The sequence below is a fragment of the Triturus cristatus genome, chromosome 5_2 (genome assembly GCF_964204655.1).
Source record: "Triturus cristatus chromosome 5_2, aTriCri1.1, whole genome shotgun sequence".
In the NCBI taxonomy this organism is placed as follows: domain Eukaryota; kingdom Metazoa; phylum Chordata; class Amphibia; order Caudata; family Salamandridae; genus Triturus; species Triturus cristatus.
The window spans coordinates 394,151,629-394,172,023 of NC_140588.1; the positions used below are offsets into that span (position 1 = coordinate 394,151,629).

The 20,395-nt window shown below is 47.6% G+C and overlaps 1 protein-coding gene across 1 annotated transcript in view; it reads left to right on the forward strand.

Moving 5' to 3' along the window:
• ABCA13 (ATP binding cassette subfamily A member 13) overlaps positions 1 to 20,395 on the forward strand; it is a 2,655,493-nt gene that overhangs the window by 471,493 nt on the left and 2,163,605 nt on the right. The window contains exon 13 of the mRNA XM_085606362.1: positions 1,692 to 1,854. Within this exon, the coding sequence (XP_085462488.1) occupies positions 1,692 to 1,854 (163 nt within the window). The remainder of the gene's footprint in view (positions 1 to 1,691; positions 1,855 to 20,395) is intronic.

Below are 20,395 nucleotides of genomic sequence, written 5' to 3' on the forward strand. Positions count from 1 at the left end.
ACCTACTGGCCCTGAGCACCCTTCCGAAAACAAATTGGGAATTATTTTACTCCTTAAATGTAATTTTTCTTGTGCTGAAGCAAAGGAGTAACATATGCTACCAGAGGACCTTTTAAGGGCCTGATTCACAAAAGGTTGTTACACTCGTGGCTGGCCCTGCAGTCATGGTGTAGTGTCCGTACTCAGAGTGGAGATTCTGCTCCGAGTTTAGAGACTCCGCCATGACTGCCGGGCCTCCGCAATGAGTGTGGAGGCCCTTTGTGAATCAGGCCCTTAGAGTCCAGAATTATAGCTTAGCATGGACCAGGAATCGATTGCCAGTCCCAATATGATTTTATCTTCAATTTCTCAGTCCTATAGTGGTACAAGACTGGAAGCTTTAGCCAGGCACAATGTCCAACTGACGCCATATTTAGTGAGAAAAACTTGACATCTTGCCCTCATTAAGTGCAATCTCCTTTATCAATGCTGAGCATCTTTTCCTGGTCCTCTGGAGGTAGAAAATATTAAGAAGTCACACTTTTCTCCAACTGCTGAGTAAGCTTTCACTGGTCAGTCCTTCAAGTTCCTTGTCCTCAGGGCAGGCTTTTTAGGCACAATATTTCTCACTTGTCAGGGCAACATAAGAAGTTTGGTTGATGAAAGTCAGTTCCTATCCTGGTTTGACAAAGGGCTCTGTGAAAAATGGAGGACGATCAATAATATCTCAGCCTTAACAATGTTAATCAAATCTCATAACAGCCCTGGTAGCACTGGTTTATATTCCCCCTTTGTGAATTTCCAAACAGCATTTCCTGACGTGAGGTGGAGTAAGCTACATTGCTGAGGAACTGCTCCAACATTGCTTTGAGCTATTCAGAGATTGTACCATAACACTTGGTTTTCTGAATAGGGAGACTGAAATTGGGGCGAAGATCTCCGCATGCCCAATGCTGAAGCATGACACCCCTTGGAGTGTGTGAGGGCCCTTGTTCCTGAGAGATCAGATTCCCCAAACTGACTCTACAGGCTCCCCCCGAACGCTTCCTTTTCGTTCACCTATCAGGAACTGCATACACTTTGAATCACATAGTCTGAGTTGAGGCTCGTATGCTGGACCTTCATTCACTCTTAGTCCCCCTCGATAGTGTTTTTCAGCCCATATATTTTGTCACATATCTGGGAGATGTAAATACACACTGCAGCCCACATCACGTTTAACTTCCATGCCACTGCTGCAATTTCTGTGCCTTCTACCATGATCATGCCGAGAGGTTAAATAGACCACAAAGGTGAAACCAATTTTACCAATATCAATTTAGCGTCATAATACACATACCGCCACACTGAATAAGCAGTGTCTCAGCAGCAGTCCTGATACCAGCAAAAATAAGGTCAGAAAAAAGAAAAAAATCTAAGGTCACCATGTAGAAAAGGCAAATTTGCCGCAGTGCTGTACAGAAATATGCTATTCATCTGATCGACAGTAACAGAATATATTTCATTTTCATAAATGAAAATATACCAAATTACTAAGTAAAATTGCTATCTATTTATTTCATTAGGTAAAGATAAGTATGTTTTTTTCAGAGCTAACTAATTCAAATTAAGCTTTTTGAAAAATTGAACTTTCAATTTTGACTAATGTGATATTTCGAAGAATCAATATTCTTGTACCATTGCCTCATTTGTCTTTTCTCTTTTTATCTAAGACATTTCAGGAGATGAAGACATCACGCACTTACCGAATTTTCTACAAGGAATACTGGAGATGTTTTCTAATGAGTCTTCACAATTTTCTAGAAATGAAACAAATGCTACCATAGATGGTGCATTTCATGAATATTGGCAAATCGGCCTACAAAACAACCAAAGGTAAGTACAGCTAAATTCTGTAGAAACCTTTGTGTTTCAATTGCATGAATACTAAAATGACGTCATCACTTTTATTAGTTTTTTAATAATAATCCCTGCCTCAATTAGTTGGTGAAATAGTATGGTATGCCTAAGTACTACTGTATGTATGTGATGCCAAGTTTTTTACGCTGTAACATGCCAATTTCTTTTGCTTTAGGATCATTATGCAGACTAATGTCTGAGGTTATGGTTTTACACAACCAAGGGCCGCTGTTGGAGAGTTGGACGGTCAACCTTGCCCTGATCTGAGTAGGTGTGGCTGATGGTGTTTGTAGGTTAGGATTTTTTCTCACAGTGGTATTTTGCTGGAGACTAAATTTTACAGCCCTACAACCTAAGCATTGTGAGCAAGCTATTTGTCACAGATCAACCCTCAGCGGTGCATTTCAGATGAGATTGTGTCATATGGCATTCCCGGGGGCGTAACACAGGCCCCCGCAGCCTCCGTGTTGCGGGGGGACCCCCGCGATCCAGGTGCTCCCTCACTTATCATGAATGAATGGTGCACAGTGCGCACGAAACGCCCGGCGGCCTGGCCTCTTAATAAATTAAATGGTGTGCAAGGCATGCATGCCTGGGCCCCCTCCGGCCCGAGACCTCAGAGCCTCATCATTAATTATTAATAATTGGTGCGTACCGTACGTGCGCACGCTCGGATGGGCCTCAGAGGCTCGCCCACGGCCCCGTGCTCTTCATTAATGAAATGGTGGTGCGCAACAACTTCTGCGTACGCGGCGGCGCGCGGGCCCCCAGCCGGGCCTCTGAGCCTCTTAATTAAATGGTGCGTGGGCCCGGCCGGGGCCGCCTCTGATGGCTCTATATAATTAAATGGTTGGTCAGGTGGGTACGCGCGGCGTGCAGTTATTTCCGCGGCGCATCTGCGCTTTCTCCAGGGTGGGGGCAGGCAGGGCTGGTGAGGTGACCAATGCCCTGATTGCATTTGCCATGATGATGACATGCGCTTTGAGCGCGCACGCGTGAGATAGACTGGTGTGGCATCCCAGGACCCAGCCACGCTCCTACTATGCAGGACTGTCCGAAGACCGAAGTCTGTCACCGGCCATAAATAATTTGAATTAATTTATTACTAGCCTTGCCCTGCCCCTGCCTTGCCTCCTGCTGCCTGCCCGGCCGGCCCGCCTCACGCCTACCTCTCTGAAGCTGCAGCCTGCAGGCCAGGCCCAGCCCCAGCCCTCAGGTCAGGTGCGTCTACTCTGCGTCGGAGCCTAGTCTTCCACATTGGTGATTTGACCTTCCTCCCCAGCCTCACTTTATTTTTAGAGCATTCCAAATGTGTACACTACAACCGCAATAATTACTTTTATTAAAATATACCCAAACAGACGTTATGTCCCTTCCAACTACAAAATGATGTTGATAATTCCATGCTTTTATTGGCCTACTTAAAAAAATTATTCAAGTTGAAAAATAGGTTTCTTTTGAATCATTTCTATAAAATCCGTACAGAAAGCTAATGAAAACGGAGTTTTAATTCTATTACACTCTACGCTGCCAATAACAGGTGGTAATGAATTAATGAATTAAATATAAAATATTTGCATATTTTACATAGTATTCCTTTTAATGACCGATGTTCAGTTTCTAATTTTACCTGCTTGTGCAAGGCAACGCAAATGATTATAAATTGTAGAATAAATAAGCGGAAGTAAAACCTGCATGTGTAAAATCTTTGAGAATGGGTGGTTTGTACATTACTGTCAAACTATGCACAATGTAGCTAAATGGTGGGAAAAACAACGTAACCCAGAGCCTCTTATCTGGTTAATACCTACATATAAAACATTGTGTCGTCAGAAATCCCACTATGTTACGAGGGAACCAATGGCCATAGATTTGTTTACGAAAAAAGAAGCAACAACTAAAACGGCGAGAACATAGACTAATACGACATTCCTTGTCAGGAAATTATTTCCATGTAATTTAAATGTATGCATGAATATGTAATACATGAACCTCCAGTGGAAATGCCTCTTGACTTAAGCAGACATAGCCCCCCATTCACATACAGCCTTCTAAAACCCCTTTCCACTGCCATATTATCAATTACCTTTTCTCTTTCTGCACTCAGCATTCAAATTGAATGCATATCGAAGGTACACACACTTTTGTAGGCAGTCTCCGGCAATCCAACCAGACCCATGCCTGGTCCTACCTTGCGCATCACCGAGACGTGCTGGAATGCTCCAAAGTACCACCTTTAGGTTAGAGGAGATCTTCGTTAGTTATTCCACCCATTCATACCAGAAGGAAACTTTACACAGGCCTCACAACCAACTGCTTCCCAACTAGACCTTCTACTTCTCACCTATTTCATTGAATCCATCTGAGATGTGGACCTTTCTCCCCTGCACACAGTGCCGGGCTGAGAGTCTGTTTAGTCCCTGCAATACCAGAGAGTTGCCAGGATTCACCATCCACTGCTATAATTGTAGATCATGCCCTGCAACAGCCAGCCTGATGTCAGCTGGGGAAGAGCCCTTCTATCTACCCTGCAATATAAGCTTCTATATGACACTAACTGGCATTGCTGCTTCACCTATCACTCCATGAATTATTCTATGGCACTTCATTCTTGGACTTTGCTCTTCTGGCACAGTATTACGTGAAGATTGTACTTTGGTATAGTATTACAGTGCCATATGAGGTTTTATGTCATGTACCCCACATCTACTTCCTCTACAAATTACAAGAAAAGATTTAAAATGGCCACCTTGACAAGACACCCAGAGTACCTCAATGCTGTAGTTTACATGAACATAAAAAGTGGCCCGGCTAAAGCAGACATCCTGTTCTTTATGAAACAGGGAATGGCAAGAAACGTTCCTGAAAACATTCAATATTACGCAGGTAGGTCGCAAAGACACAACGATCAATGCAACCGATCAAAAAAAGCTCAACACGAACATTAATTTCCAACCACACATTGATTCAGGCCGAAGACAGAAACCTAAGGAACTTTGAGGAAATGTCCACAACATCATGCACACCAAAACGAGGCTGGCAACACCTGGGGTACCAGCATCCTCACTCTCAACTACTACATTAAGATAATAAATATCCCAGACCAAACATCATACCAAGATCACAAAACACCACAGAGCAATAGTACAACCTTACCAAGCTTCAATAAGTATGACTTTAGTTGAATTTGTTTTTGTGATTTCATAAATGTGAAAGATATGCTGTGAGCTTGTGCCAGTGTGGTTCCTAAGAAATAATTGAAATACTGGAAGTCTTAATATTTTATTTGTAGCATCTGATGAACTCATATTCAATTTCTTAGTACATTTTTCACAAAAAAATTTAATTTCACCTTAGTGTCCTGGAGCTATGATCAATTTTAAAATGGTATTTTCCAGCCAGGCGTTTATTCAATAGAATAATTAATTCATTGGACTAGAGAGGGGGCAGTTCGCATATGCAACTGTGCATATGTTAAATTGCGATAGCGGTAGCAGGCACATGCATTCCAGTGAAAATAGCAGGAATAAGAAGCAAGTGGCTTTAAGGGGTTTGTGTGCTGGCAGCTAGGTTTGAACAGCCCCTATGGTAAGGAAGGCCAACCTCTCCAACTGGCTTCAGAGGACCATGTTAGGGTTTGAAAACTAGATTGACAGACATTTCAGGAATGTGTCTGCTCTTCTTGGGAAGAAACTTTTCAGTTCATAGGATGTGTTAGCTTTGGAGGAATTCTGTCATATCTAATTCTTCCCAGAATTGCATGTGAGATTTCAAGTGTTGGAAAGCAAATCTCACAAAATTTAAGTGACCTCATACTATGATAAAAGAGATATGCTTTTGGTGGGAAATTATTTTAGTAATAGCTAGTTTTCCTGATACATTGGGAGGATTACCACTTAATAGACTCTGTAAACCTCTTTCTCACCGTTCATGACTTGATGAATGGAAGTATGCAGATGAACTTTCTCGGTTGACAGTGAAAAATATTTGGAATTTGTCAGACCAAACACTTCAATTGTTTTCCTGGAAAATATGTGGCTGTTTACAGACTGTCCTCTAAACATCGCCTCACACACATTGAGCCTAGTTTCACTTGGAGGATCGCTTTGCCTACTGGAAACTGTTTGCCATGAATTCCGTGACTTGGAATTAGCCCTGTGAATTTCCAGAGGTATCTGCATTTGAGGTCCAGTCAACCCATTGTATTGGAATCTTGAAGTGGACTGTTCCCAGTTGTGTGGAGGTGAACTCTTCCCATGGGGGCTATTTTCCTGTGTAGGACAATATTTCCTTAAATGCATATGGTCTGAAAGAAAGAGCACTGTTGTTCCCTAGTTTTAATTGTTATTCATTATGTATCTCTTAGAGTCTGCAATAAATTTGTGGTCCTTTTAGCCACGTTTGGACATATTTTCAGGTTGGTCCCCTTTGGGTGTTATTCACTTTATCTTTATTTTTGCCAAAGGTTTCCCATTAGATTTACCCGAGCCCCAGTATACAGTATCCAAATATGTCCTGATTAAAATGTATAGAATGCACATTTTACATTTTCATGATTTTAGCTATTTTTTTCCCTTTATTTTCAGGTTTAAATATTTTTAGTAAATTGTATAAATGAACATCACAAATAAGATTTTTCCCTGTTCCTCCCTTCTGCTCCCTCAAAAAAGAGAAAGGTGGCCCATTGGCTAGAAAGTCCACTCCATGACACTGTGCTCACTTTATAAGACATAAGGGTATCTATGCACTTCCAATAAGGTAACTTTTCCATCAGCATCGAGCTGCCTCCTGCCCCCTATGTGTTATCTATCGGCTGGCTTATGTGTTCAGGGTAATTTCCTGCACTTTTTCTGCCACACACGCTCTTCTCATTCATAAGACTTTCAAGCCTCTAATCTGCCTCTATGAATTTCAGACAGTGCTCTAAATTAAACATCAACAATACATGTCAGGGTTATGGGCACTCCAACCACCCACAAAGCGCAAAGGGTTAATATGCCTGCTCCAAAAAACGTGTACAATGCAGATCACAGAACTGAGTGTGAGCAAACTATGAGTAGAGCTATAAAAAATGAAATGTTTGTCAGAAAGGTGCTATCGAGAGATGGGGTGCATTGTTCGTGAGTGGTAGTGAGGGAATTCATGGAAAAGGAGGAAGGAGGGTGCGGCAAAAAAGCCTGTCAGATGCCAACCAGAGACTTTTTGAGGCATGGGCAAAGTGGGCTCCGGCCCAGGGTCCCAGACTTTCAGGGGGCCCCCTGATAGAACCAGATCTGTTCTGTAGAGTCTTGCCCTGATGACATTAAATGATTCTTGAACAGATTGTTTTAAATACAACTTTCCTTCGTTTTTTTAAATATATGTGATGTGTGCTTTGAGCAGGTCGGCATGGCGTCATTGGCTCAACATCCTGTAATACTGTGGATTGGGGAAAAATCATTAATCTCCCTCTGCCTAACAAAAAAGTATGTAGTTCTTTCCAGTGATTCCCTGTGTATTTCATTCTATCGTGGACTTTGCAAACTTACGATTAACACTGTTAGTGAGTTTGCAATGTCCATGATGAAATGAACTGAATATTTTTTTGTTAACACACTCTTTGAAGTGCTTCAAAAAGTGTTAATGTTTATATAGCGGGAACGCAACCCGAAAGTATTATCGCAGCTGGCTTTAAATGAGCGCGCCAGTCAGTTCTTGACTTTTTGTGTATGAGGACTTGAGGGAGGACACAGAATGATACCGATTGTGTCCTCCGTGTGTACTGACAGGCGCGCTGATGTAAAGCCAGCCACGCAAATACTTTCGGGTCGCGTTCCCGCTATATAAAGATTAACACTTTTTGAACTTTGAGCAGTCAGCTCCTGAGGCTTGAGCCGGGAGCAAGCGTAGCGCTAATTTGGTATTGGCGATTGCATGTTATTTTATTGTTTGCTATTTTGCACACGTTTTTAAATCTCCAGTATTAACCCCCTTTTTTATCGTGCTATCTCCTTTTTAAATACAAACACAGGGCCTTTAGTAATCCCTTCTGTGTTAACCTACCTGCCGCCTGCTTGGTTGTTCACTGGAGGTGGGAGAGACCGGGCTCCTGTGCCGACTTCCCCGAGACGGTTGGAATAGTTACCGCCATCTTGGATAGGGGGGAAGTCGGCGTTACAGCTGCCTGGCCGGATAATCCCATTTTCACATAAATGAACGCACTGTCGCGACCGCGCTAGCAGTCATCTCCTAAGGCTTGAGCCGGGAGCAAGCGAAGCGCTAATTTGGTATTGGCGATTGCATGTTATTTTATTGTTTGCTATTTTGCACACGTTTTTAAATCTCCAGTATTAACCCCTTTTTTTATCGTGCTATCTCCTTTTTAAATACAAACACAGGGCCTTTAGTAATCCCTTCTGTGTTAACCTACCTGCCGCCTGCTTGGTTGTTCACTGGAGGTGGGAGAGATCGGGCTCCTGTGCTGACTTCCCCGAGACGGTTGGAATAGTTACCGCCATCTTGGATAGGGGGGAAGTCGGCGGTACAGCTGCCTGGCCGGATCCTCCCATTTTCACATAAATGAACGCACTGTCGCGACCGCGCTAGCAGTCATCTCCTGAGGCTTGAGCCGGGAGCAAGCAAAGCGCTAATTTGGTATTGGCGATTGCATGTTATTTTATTGTTTGCTATTTTGCACACGTTTTTAAATCTCCAGGATTAACCCCCTTTTTTATCGTGCTATCTCCTTTTTAAATACAAACACAGGGCCTTTAGTAATCCCTTCTGTGTTAACCTACCTGCCGCCTGCTTGGTTGTTCACTGGAGGTGGGAGAGACCGGGCTCCTGTGCCGACTTCCCCGAGACGGTTGGAATAGTTACCGCCATCTTGGATAGGGGGGAAGTCAGCAGTACAGCTGCCTGGCCGTATCCTCCCATTTTCACATAAATGAACGCACTGCCGCGACCGCGCTAGCAGTCAGCTCCTGAGGCTTGAGCCGGGAGCAAGCGAAGCGCTAATTAGGTATTGGCGATTGCATGTTATTTTATTGTTTGCTATTTTGCACACGTTTTTAAATCTCCAGTATTAACCCCCTTTTTTATCGTGCCAGCTCCTTTTTAAACACAAACACAGGGCCTTTAGTAATCCCTTCTGTGTTAAACTACCTGCCGCCTGCTTGGTTGTTCACTGGAGGTGGGAGAGACCGGGCTCCTGTGCCGACTTCCCCGAGACGGTTGGAATAGTTACCGCCATCTTGGATAGGGGGGAAGTCGGCGGTACAGCTGCCTGGCCGGATCCTCCCATTTTCACATAAATGAACGCACTGCCGCGACCGCGCAGCGGACGCGCCGCTGGCGTGCCGAAGGCGCGCCTTAGGCAAGCCCGTCTGTGCCTGTCCACGCCGGGACGGCACGGGACGCCGGGTCTATGGGCGTTGGTGTGTCTGATCCTAACGTGTATTTTTGAGAGGAACTCTTGGCCCTCGCGTGCACTTCCTGCCCATCACCCCCATGGTGTCCCCTCAAGCTATCTTATCAATGTATATCCTGCCCGTTTGATTAATCTCCAGTACAACGGATTCCATGCCTTTCTGAGTCTAAACAATTTAAATTTCTTAGCCTCAACTGCCGTTCGTTGATAAAACACCACGCTGAGATCCTTGATCTTCTAACTGACGAATCCCCAGATGCTCTTTTTCTCACGGAAACCTGGCTTCACCAGGACGCCATTGCAATTCCATGGCTGGCTCTTCCACCTGAAATCTGTTAACAGAGAAGTGGGGAGAGGGAGTGGGCTGGCAATGATAGCTAAAGACTCATATAAAGCTAATTTAGAGAAGGAACCCATTGAAGGCTGCGAATGTGCTTCGTTTAAAATCGGGCTAACCCACAACATCTCTTTAGCCGGCCTTTTAATTTACAGGCCCCCCGGGTCGGCGACCAGCTTTAAAAAGGATTTACTTGATAAAGTGGGACATCTTGCCAGCAAGACAGCCAATTTCACCATTCTCTGTGATCTTAATCTCCACCTTGAAAGCACCGAACAGGTGGAGATTGGCAATTTCTTGGCCGACCTGGAATCCTTTCAATTAAAGCAGTGTGTGCTTGAAGCAACCCACGTAGCCGGTCATGTTTTGGACCCAGTCATTTCTAACCTCCCTCAAATCATTATGCGCTCCCCTGTCCCCCAGGTCTGGACTGACCATTTTCTGGTCTCCTTTTCTCTCCAATTTCCGATCAAAACAGATGCCAGTCATCCTAGGATGATCTTAAAGCGTGCCTGGCATAAACTCAACCCTGAGACTCTGTTTGCTTGGCTATCCAGCCATCAACCACAACTACCTGCATGCGCTGATGATGCTAACCTGTGCTATCAGGACTGGCTGATGGCAGGCTTGGACACCCTTATTCACGCCAAATGGGGCAAGATCAGGCATGGACCTTCTAACCCTTGGTTCAACTACGCCCTTTCTTTAGCCAAAAAGGGTTGTAAAAAGTTGAAGGGCGCCTGGAGGCGCTCATTTGATCTATCTGCCAAACTTGAATATCAAGCAGCCCTTAAATCCTACCATAAAGAGATCCGCAGAGCGCGGGCCGATTTTGTGGCAAATAGAATTATGGGGAGCTCCAACCCGACTAAGACAATTTTTTCTATATTGGGCAATATGAAGAATTCCGGTGGTAACGAGGGTTCTCCAATTACCTCCAACAACCAGTGTAGTGCGTTAGCCTCATATTTTATAAATAAAGTGGAAATGATCCACCAGGTACTTCCACAAACTTCTTCCCGGTCGGAAGTATTGGACCCTTCTGAGGCTGAGATTGCGAACTGTTGCAGTTTGGGGGCATTTCCCCTCATCACGTCTTCGGAGTTTGCGTCTTTATGCGCCAAAATCAAGTCACTTGTGGGACACCCCCGCGCCGCACGGCCACCAGCTGCTGCGTGTGCTCCTCTGCCCGCCTAGCTGCCTCGCTGCCTGTCGCGCTGCCGCTGACCACGCCCCCTCCTCCGAGAGGCGCGGTCCGTGCCTGCCTGCCGGCTGATCGCTCTGGTGCGAATTGCATTCCCTTGACTGTGTGACTTTGTGTATTTTCTTTTCACTGTAACCGTGCCCGTGTTTTGTTAAAATTATCTGTTAACTGTGCCCGTGTTTCGCTGTCTCCTCCCTGTCTGCCCGCCTACCTCGCTGAGCCCCGCTCACCCTCCCCGCTTCCCGCCACCGCCGCTTAGCCCCGCCCCTTTTTCCTTCTGTATCCCTCCCCGCTCCCGCCTCCCAGCTGCCCCGCCCACCCGCGCACTTGGCCTTATATGGCGACCGTGCGACGCAGGTGAGTGTGACCCACTTGTGGGACACCCCCGCGCCGCACGGCCACCAGCTGCTGCGTGTGCTCCTCTGCCCGCCTAGCTGCCTCGCTGCCTGTCGCGCTGCCGCTGACCACGCCCCCTCCTCCGAGAGGCGCGGTCCGTGCCTGCCTGCCGGCTGATCGCTCTGGTGCGAATTGCATTCCCTTGACTGTGTGACTTTGTGTATTTTCTTTTCACTGTAACCGTGCCCGTGTTTTGTTAAAATTATCTGTTAACTGTGCCCGTGTTTCGCTGTCTCCTCCCTGTCTGCCCGCCTACCTCGCTGAGCCCCGCTCACCCTCCCCGCTTCCCGCCACCGCCGCTTAGCCCCGCCCCTTTTCCCTTCTGTATCCCTCCCCGCTCCCGCCTCCCAGCTGCCCCGCCCACCCGCGCACTTGGCCTTATATGGCGACCGTGCGACGCAGGTGAGTGTGACCCACTTGTGGGACACCCCCGCGCCGCACGGCCACCAGCTGCTGCGTGTGCTCCTCTGCCCGCCTAGCTGCCTCGCTGCCTGTCGCGCTGCCGCTGACCACGCCCCCTCCTCCGAGAGGCGCGGTCCGTGCCTGCCTGCCGGCTGATCGCTCTGGTGCGAATTGCATTCCCTTGACTGTGTGACTTTGTGTATTTTCTTTTCACTGTAACCGTGCCCGTGTTTTGTTAAAATTATCTGTTAACTGTGCCTGTGTTTCGCTGTCTCCTCCCTGTCTGCCCGCCTACCTCGCTGAGCCCCGCTCACCCTCCCCGCTTCCCGCCACCGCCGCTTAGCCCCGCCCCTTTTTCCTTCTGTATCCCTCCCCGCTCCCGCCTCCCAGCGGCCCCGCCCACCCGCGCACTTCGCCTTATATGGCGACCGTGCGAACGCGCAGCGGTCACGCGCAGCGGGTGCGCCGATTGTGCGGCGAAGGCGCGCCAAAGGTAAGCCCGTCTGCGCCCGTCCGCGACCAGATCGCGACCAGCGCCAGGACCCCTGGCCCACGAAGACCCCGACCTACCCGCCTGAAGTACTCCGCCGCCACCCTCATCGCACTCAACACCGGCCGACTCCCAGAATGCCACCAAGCCACACCACGACTCACCCACGGACCTTTCAGCTGCCACGCCTGCAAGTTCTCCTGCATCCGGACCTGCCCCGCACCAGCAGCCGCCAAGCCAAACACCAGCAGCACCCACCTCAAGTGCATCCTGCTCAACACCCGCTCCGTCCACAGACACGCCATCGAACTCTGGAACCTCCTAGACGCCACAGCCCCTGACGTTGCCTTCCTCACGGAGACCTGGATGAACGCCTCTTCAGCTCCCGACATCGCCATCGCCATCCCGGAGGGCTACAAGATCATCCGGAGGGACCGCAACGCCAACCAGATGGGAGGAGGCATCGCCATCATCCACAGGAACACCATCCGTCTCACGACCAGCACGGACAACTCCCTGACCACCGCCGAACACCTGCACTTCCAGATCCACACCGACCCAAACACCACCCTCAGAGGCACCCTGATCTACCGACCCCCGGGACCACGCACACAATTCAGCGAGGACATCGCCGACTTCGTCAGCCCGCATGCCCTCCCCTCCGCCGACTACATCCTCCTGGGGGACCTCAACTTCCACCTGGAGAACAACAACGACCGCAACACCAGCACCCTGCTCGACAACCTCGCCAATCTTGGACTCAAGCAGCTGGTATCCACCCCCACCCACGTCGCCGGACACACACTCGACGCCGTCTTCTCATCCTGCAAAGACATCGTCTTCAGCCACGCCACAGAGCTTCAATGGACGGACCACAGCTGCGTCCACTTCACCTTCAAGAGAACGACGACCCACCACCACCAGCAACAGGCCGCCCGCAGAAGCTGGAACAAGATCACAGCAGACCAGCTCGCCACCTCCCTGAGCCAGCACCCCCCTGCCAGCTCAGCGAACCCCAGCCAGGCCGCCAACAACCTCACACAGTGGATCAGCAACTGCGCGGACGAACTCGCCCCGCTGAGGACCCCGCCCAGCAGACCCGGCAGCAAGAAAGCCCCGTGGTTCACCGACGAACTCAAGAGCTCCAAGAAGAACTGTCGAGCCCTCGAGAAAGTCTGGAGAAGGGATCCCACACCGGACAACAGGAACACCTTCAAGCTGGCCACCGGGAAACACCACCAGCTGATCCGCGCCGCCAAGAAAACTGCTTTCAAGGACAGGCTGGACAACAACGCACACAACTGCAAGGAACTCTTCAACATCGTGAAAGAGCTCTCCAACCCCAGCGCAGAAAACAACGACATCACCCCATCGCAAGACCTCTGCAACTCCCTCGCCTCATACTTCCACAACAAGATCGCGGACATACACAACAGCTTCAGCAACCAACCAACGCACACCAAGACCAAACAACCACCCCTCACCACCACCCTCCAAGCCTGGACTCCGATCAGCACCGAAGACACCATCCGCACGATGAACTCCATCCACTCCGGATCACCGACCGACCCCTGCCCTCATCACGTCTTCAACAAGGCTGACGCTGTCATCGCACCCCACCTGCGAGACATCATCAACACATCCTTCGAGACTGCCACCTTCCCTGAGAGCTGGAAGCACGCCGAACTCAGCGCGCTACTCAAAAAACCCACAGCGGACCCCACCGAACTCAAGAACTACCGCCCCATCTCGCTCCTCCCGTTTCCAGCCAAAGTCATCGAGAAGACCGTCAACAAGCAGATGGCCGCCTTCCTCGAGACGAATGGATCCCTCGACCCCTCACAGTCCGGCTTCCGAGCCAATCACAGCACCGAGACCGCCCTCATCGCCGCCACCGATGACATTCGAGCCCTGATGGACAACGGAGAAACAGCGGCCCTCATCCTCCTAGACCTCTCCGCAGCATTCGACACTGTCTGCCACCGCACCCTAGTACAGCGCCTCAGCAACGTCGGAATCCAGGACAAGGCGCTGGAATGGATCATCTCCTTCCTCGACGGAAGAACACAGAGAGTCCGTCTACCACCGTACAAGTCAGAGGCCACCGATGTCATCTGCGGCGTCCCTCAAGGATCCTCGCTGAGCCCCACCCTCTTCAACGTCTACATGAGCCCCCTCGCGGCCATCGCACGGCAACACAACCTCAACATAATCTCCTACGCCGACGACACCCAGCTGATCCTCTCCCTGACCAACGACCCCGCCGCCGCCAGAGCCAACCTACACGAAGGGATGAAGGACGTAGCCGAGTGGATGACGACCAGCCGCCTGAAGCTGAACTCGGACAAGACGGAGGTCCTCATCCTGGGCTCCTCACCCTCCGCCTGGGACGACTCCTGGTGGCCGCCCGCCCTGGGCACCGCACTCAAACCGACAGACCATGCACGCAACCTGGGCTTCATCCTGGACTCCTCCCTCTCCATGACCAGGCAAGTCAACGCCGTCTCCTCGGCGTGCTTCAACATCCTACGCATGCTACGGAAGATCTTCTGGTGGATGCCCACCGAGACCAGGAGGACCGCCACCCAGGCCCTCGTCACCAGCCGACTGGACTACGGCAACGCCCTCTACGCCGGTACCACCGCCAAGCTCCAGAAGAGACTCCAGCGGATCCAGAACGCCTCAGCCAGACTCATCCTCGACATCCCACGAACCAGCCACATCTCCGGACATCTGAGAGACCTTCACTGGCTCCCCGTCAACAAAAGAATCACCTTCCGCCTCCTCACCCACGCACACAAAGCCCTACACGACCAAGGCCCGAGCTACCTCAACAGCCGAGTCAACTTCTACGCTCCCAAACGCCACCTCCGATCAGCCAACCTCGCCCTCGCCGCCGTCCCCCGCATCCGAAGAGCGACCACAGGAGGAAGGTCCTTCTCCTACCTGGCCGCCAAGACCTGGAACTCCCTCCCGACCGACCTGCGCCTGACCCAAGACCACCTCTCCTTCAGGAAGAAGCTGAAGACATGGCTGTTCGAGCAGTAGCGGCACCCCCCCACCCCCAGCGCCTTGAGACCCTACGGGTATGTAGTGCGCTCTATAAATGTCACTGATTGATTGATTGATTGGTCAGGCTCTCCAGCGGACCCAGTGACCACCACCTGGTACCGGCTCTTGTATTCTTCTATTTCTGAAATATGTCTCAAAGTAGTCAACCAGTCACTATCTACGGCATCAGTCCCTCGAGCCTGGAAATATGCCAAAGTCATCCCCCTTTTGAAAAAACCCTCCTTAGCCGTTTCCGACCCAGGCAACTATCGTCCCATTTCGCAACTGCCTTTTTTGGCAAAAGTGACAGAGTCACATGTCAATTCCATTTTGGCAGGCTTTGTTGAGCAGCATGCTCTATTCGATCCCACTCAACATGGCTTTCGCCCTCGGCATAGCACCGAATCCGCGCTCCTGGTGGTTTTAGAAACCATTAAAAGCCATTTAGACATAGGTGACTCTGCGGCCTTGATCCTATTGGATTTAAGTGCCGCTTTTGACACTGTTTCTCACAAAATACTCTTGAGACGTCTACAGGACATCGGGATTAGGGATTCGGCCTTGGCCTGGATCACTTCATTTTTGTCAGAGAGATCTTTCCAGGTCCTGGCTCCCCCCTTTTCCTCCCAAAAATGTGCGATGCATCATGGTGTACCACAGGGTTCTATACTAAGCCAGCTACTATTTAATCTGTATGTTAGCCCATTGGCGGTACTTGCCAAGCGAAGGGGGCTTTCGCTGGTCTCATACGCCGACGACACCCAATTAATGATCAGCTTCTCCAAGACAAGTTCCACCAACCTCAATAACTTTAGGGACGATTTATTGGCTATTTCCGACTGGATGGCAGCAAACTGCCTCCAACTGAACTCCGGAAAATCTGAAATTTTGCTTTTCGGAAAGGACAGGGAGTTATGGACGGACCTTCTTTGGCCGGAACGCCTGAAGCCTGCCCCAGTCCCCAGGGACTCTGTAAAGAACCTTGGGATTTGGTTCGACCGCGGTCTGACCTTCGAAAAGCAAACTAAGTCTGTTGCTGGGGTTTGTTTCGGTCTTCTGCGGAGTCTTAGACTGCTGCTTGGGTTCTTCCCTCCATCGGTGCAGCAGTCCATTATCCAATCATCTGTTCTCGCCAGATTGGACTATGGGAACTGCCTCTACTTGGGAGCAACAAGGGCTAGTATAAACCGCCTCCAGAGGGTCCAGAACGCAGCAGCAATGGTTCTGGTGTCTCTACCCAAGTATTGCTCGGTTACCCAGGTACTTTCTAAACTCCACTGGTTGCCAATAGTCAAGCGCATCCAATTTAAAGCACTATGTTTCTCACATAAAATCCTTGCAAAGCAGGCCCCACCGAGCCTCCTGGATCTATTGGAGCCTTACGTTCCTACGCGCTCCTTGTGCTCCGCCGACCTTGCCTTGGTCTGCGTCCCACGGGTGCGGAGGGCCAGAGCAGGGGGGCGCTCTTTCCGACATTTGGCTGCAAAACTATTGAATTCTCTCCCGACTTCAGTCAGAACCATTCCTAGCCATCTGGCCTTTCGGAAGGCCCTGAAGACATGGCTCTTTCCCCTTCACACTATCTAACCTGTTTGATCTGTTCCGGCTTCTCGCTCCCGGGTTCTCGCTGCTGCGCTGGGACGCCTCGTTGCTGAGGCAGACATGTGCATTATAAATTTAATAATAATAATAATAATAATAACTGCAGAGTGACTGCTTCTCTAGATTTTGTCTACAGAAAGTGAACAATACGTTAATCATAATATTTCTTCTTGAATGTTTCTGTTTAGTTGTTTGTTTAGTTGTTTGCAGTTTAAATTTAAAACATCTGTGAGGTTCTCTGCATTGTATCTTGAAGTCTGTTATGAAGCTCTGTAGTTATACTGAATAAGCAGCTAGCATGTTGTTGTTATATGACATGCCTTTATTAATGTAATAACTGCACTTTCACAATTGCTTTATCAACCTTTTTGCTTCTCACACTTGCTTGAAAATGCATCATTTACCCACACTTTTTTCAAAATTTTCTCAGGGGGAGAACCCCCCCCGAAACCCCATTTAATGGTTCAGGCTTGCTCGCTGCGCTCGCTCGCCATGGTGCTCTCCCACGCAACGTTTACGCCTCACCATTTTCAAATATCACCAGCCACCACTGGTTGTCAGTCGAGTTTTTATGGAATTCCAGGTTTGGGTTAGGCTTTCAAAGTTTCATGTTAGTGTCAATTAATGTCAATTCTAATTGTGACCCTTCATAGTTATTCTTCACGCATAGGCAGTTCCTGAGACAATAGGACCGCTCTTTGGCATTGTTCAGATTGCTGCCGTTCCTGAGACAATAGGATCGCTCCTTGGCATTGTTCTGATTGCTGCCTCAGTTAAATAATCTGCTTTTGACATTATAGTTACAAATGGCGTGGCTTATGTTAAGAGGGTTTCCCACTTTCTCATTAGAACTTTGAGAAAGACAATATAGAGGTATTTCATTTAAATGTTGGAGGTTTCAAATCGAAATATGCCAGATTTTTGGGCGGTGGAGCAAAGTGGTAGGTGGTGGGTCAGGCCACCGGGGGGGCCCCCTCCATGTGTTTTGCAGGGGGGCCCCCTCAACGTTCGTTATGCCACTGGGCACTCCACCTATTGTAGTTTTGTGCCCGTCATTTTGGGGATTTTGAGTCTGCAGTCTTAAAAAATATATCTGTTGACTATAGATACATTTTGGTACCATTTACAATTTTAAAACTGCATGATGTCTTTATAAAATGGTGCAATCAACGGCATTGTCTGTGGTGCACAAGTTATTATTTTAAAGGCTGTTTTGCGAGATTTTAATTGCAAAGCTAACCATAACTGACTAATTTCGTCGTTTTTTTCATTTCCAGTGGTAATCATAACAATACCATAACTATTTTAAATGGAAATCTATCTGTCTGTCTGTCTGTCTGTCTGTCTGTCTCTATATCTATCTATCTATCTATCTATCTATCTATCTATCTATCTATCTATCTATCTATCTATCTATCTATCTATCTATCTATCTATCTATCTATCTATCTATCTATCTATCTATCTATCTATCTATCTATCTATGTATATTTGTATTACTCCAAATCCAATGCATCCACCAAGGAGGGCTTGCAGTCCAGCAGCGATATAATGGAAATGAAATGTATTTTAATGGGAGCAGCAAAAATTGACACCTTGCATCCCTCGGCTTGATCATAATGCTAAAAGCTTACATGGGTGCCATATTTAAATAGCCAGGATTAGTAGAATATGAAAACAAATATTATACAGGTAATACTAAGAGACATCAGTAAAATACTGTCATATACCACAAGAAGGTAACTATGAGGACAATATCTCCTATATTCTGAAATGACAAAAAGTATTCATGTTGTCACATTCCTTATAAAATAAAATATAAGCCACAATGTTTTTGGGGTGCAAACATATGCTTAAAAATTTGTTGATGAACCTCATCTTATTTTCCTGAACTAAAAAATTATTTGATGACCGTAACAATTTTTCACTAATCTGGCACACAAAGTACACATAGTAAACAGTTCATATTTCATCCTTGAGAATAATTCATATAATTTCATCATGCCCATATGGGCTAACAAAAATCATAATCAAATATCTTTTTAAAGCCTTTGAGGAATTTTGCAGTCATCACCTATATACTCTTCTCCATTATGTTCTATTGGTCTATTTTTGAAGTCCAATAACATATTGTATATTATACATCACTCAACATTTAAAGTAGAGAAAATATTTAAACCCACATAAGTGTAAATATTAGCATAAAAGTCAGCAAAATAAAACCTGTAATATAAAAAAAACATAATAGGTAATTTGTAATGTGGTCCTACATTGCCATTTAAGTATTCTGGTGACATTCACTTGGGCATCGATCTGATCGTTTACAATATCACCCCTCCTAGACAAGATTGAACCATGTTACACAGTTACATGTTATGTTAGCTGATCGGGTGAATTTCTTTTTTTATTTTATGTATTCAATTTACAAAAGTACAACATAAACGGAGGTACATTCACAATCATTAATTTCCATATTTGCACATTTACAGGCTTTTTCTTTTACATACAACTTATTCACTCTTCTGGGCTGAGGGTGTCTCCGTCTTTTGATTTTTGCATATCCATGTCCATATCTGACAGGTTATCATTCTGTCTCATGAGTACATATGACTTGAAAGGCTTCCATATGTCCTTGGGCCTCAATGTTATCGGGAGTCCTTCTGCGTAGCAGGCAAGTTGATGTTTACAATATGCTATGTCCGTTAACCAGTGTTCAAATTTTGGTGCCCTTCTACCACCCCAGTTCTGCGCCACCCTTCGCTTTGCAAGCAGCAACGCTATAGCCGCTGGCTTCCGACACCTCGGCTGCAGTTCTAAGATCAGCCCCAGCAGACATATATGTGGTGCACACTCTAACTCCTCTGCCACCATTTCAGATACCGCTTTTGTGACCTGCACCCAGAAGTCTTGTCTTTTCCCACAATACCAAGCTAAATGCATAAAGTCTGCATCTGGTGTACCGCACCTTACACAATTGTCTAATATCCGCAACCCATATTTGTGTAGGTTCTGTGGGGTGTAATAGAGCTTTTGGATGTACTTAAAATGTATGATGCGCAGTTTGCAATTCGCTGTCAGCCGCCCTGTTAAATTGCAGCAAAATTCACAATCTTTCTGCGTAATGGGGTTACCCAGCACTGTATTCCATTTCTCCATACTTATGTCATGCTGTGGAACATTCTCTGGCCGTGTTGCGTTATATAGTCGGGTAATTAGCTTCATTCTGGAGGGGCTCTCTAGCATAACTTGCAGTGGTTTTAGCACTTGCGGTGCCTCTGGGTGGTGCAGGTTTACTGTCTTTAGAGCTGCCTGCAATGTATAGTATATCAACATATGCAAAGGAGTATCATTACCTTTGCTCATGGCAGCCTCCAGCGTGATGTATGCACTGTTGGGATATGCTTCTCCCCATGGGTTAATTCCCATATCTGCCAGCAGCACTAGTGCCTTGGTTCACTCGTAACCAATATTCCAAGATAGTGCGCCAATGGCGACGCAGGGGCAATTAATAGCATCTTTTCTGCCCATTTCGCTATTGTCTGCCAGGCTTTAATCGTACTTCCAGCAGTATTGATTTCACCTCTGTGGCCCAGTCTATGCAACCTTGGTAGGAGAGCTGTGAGTGGC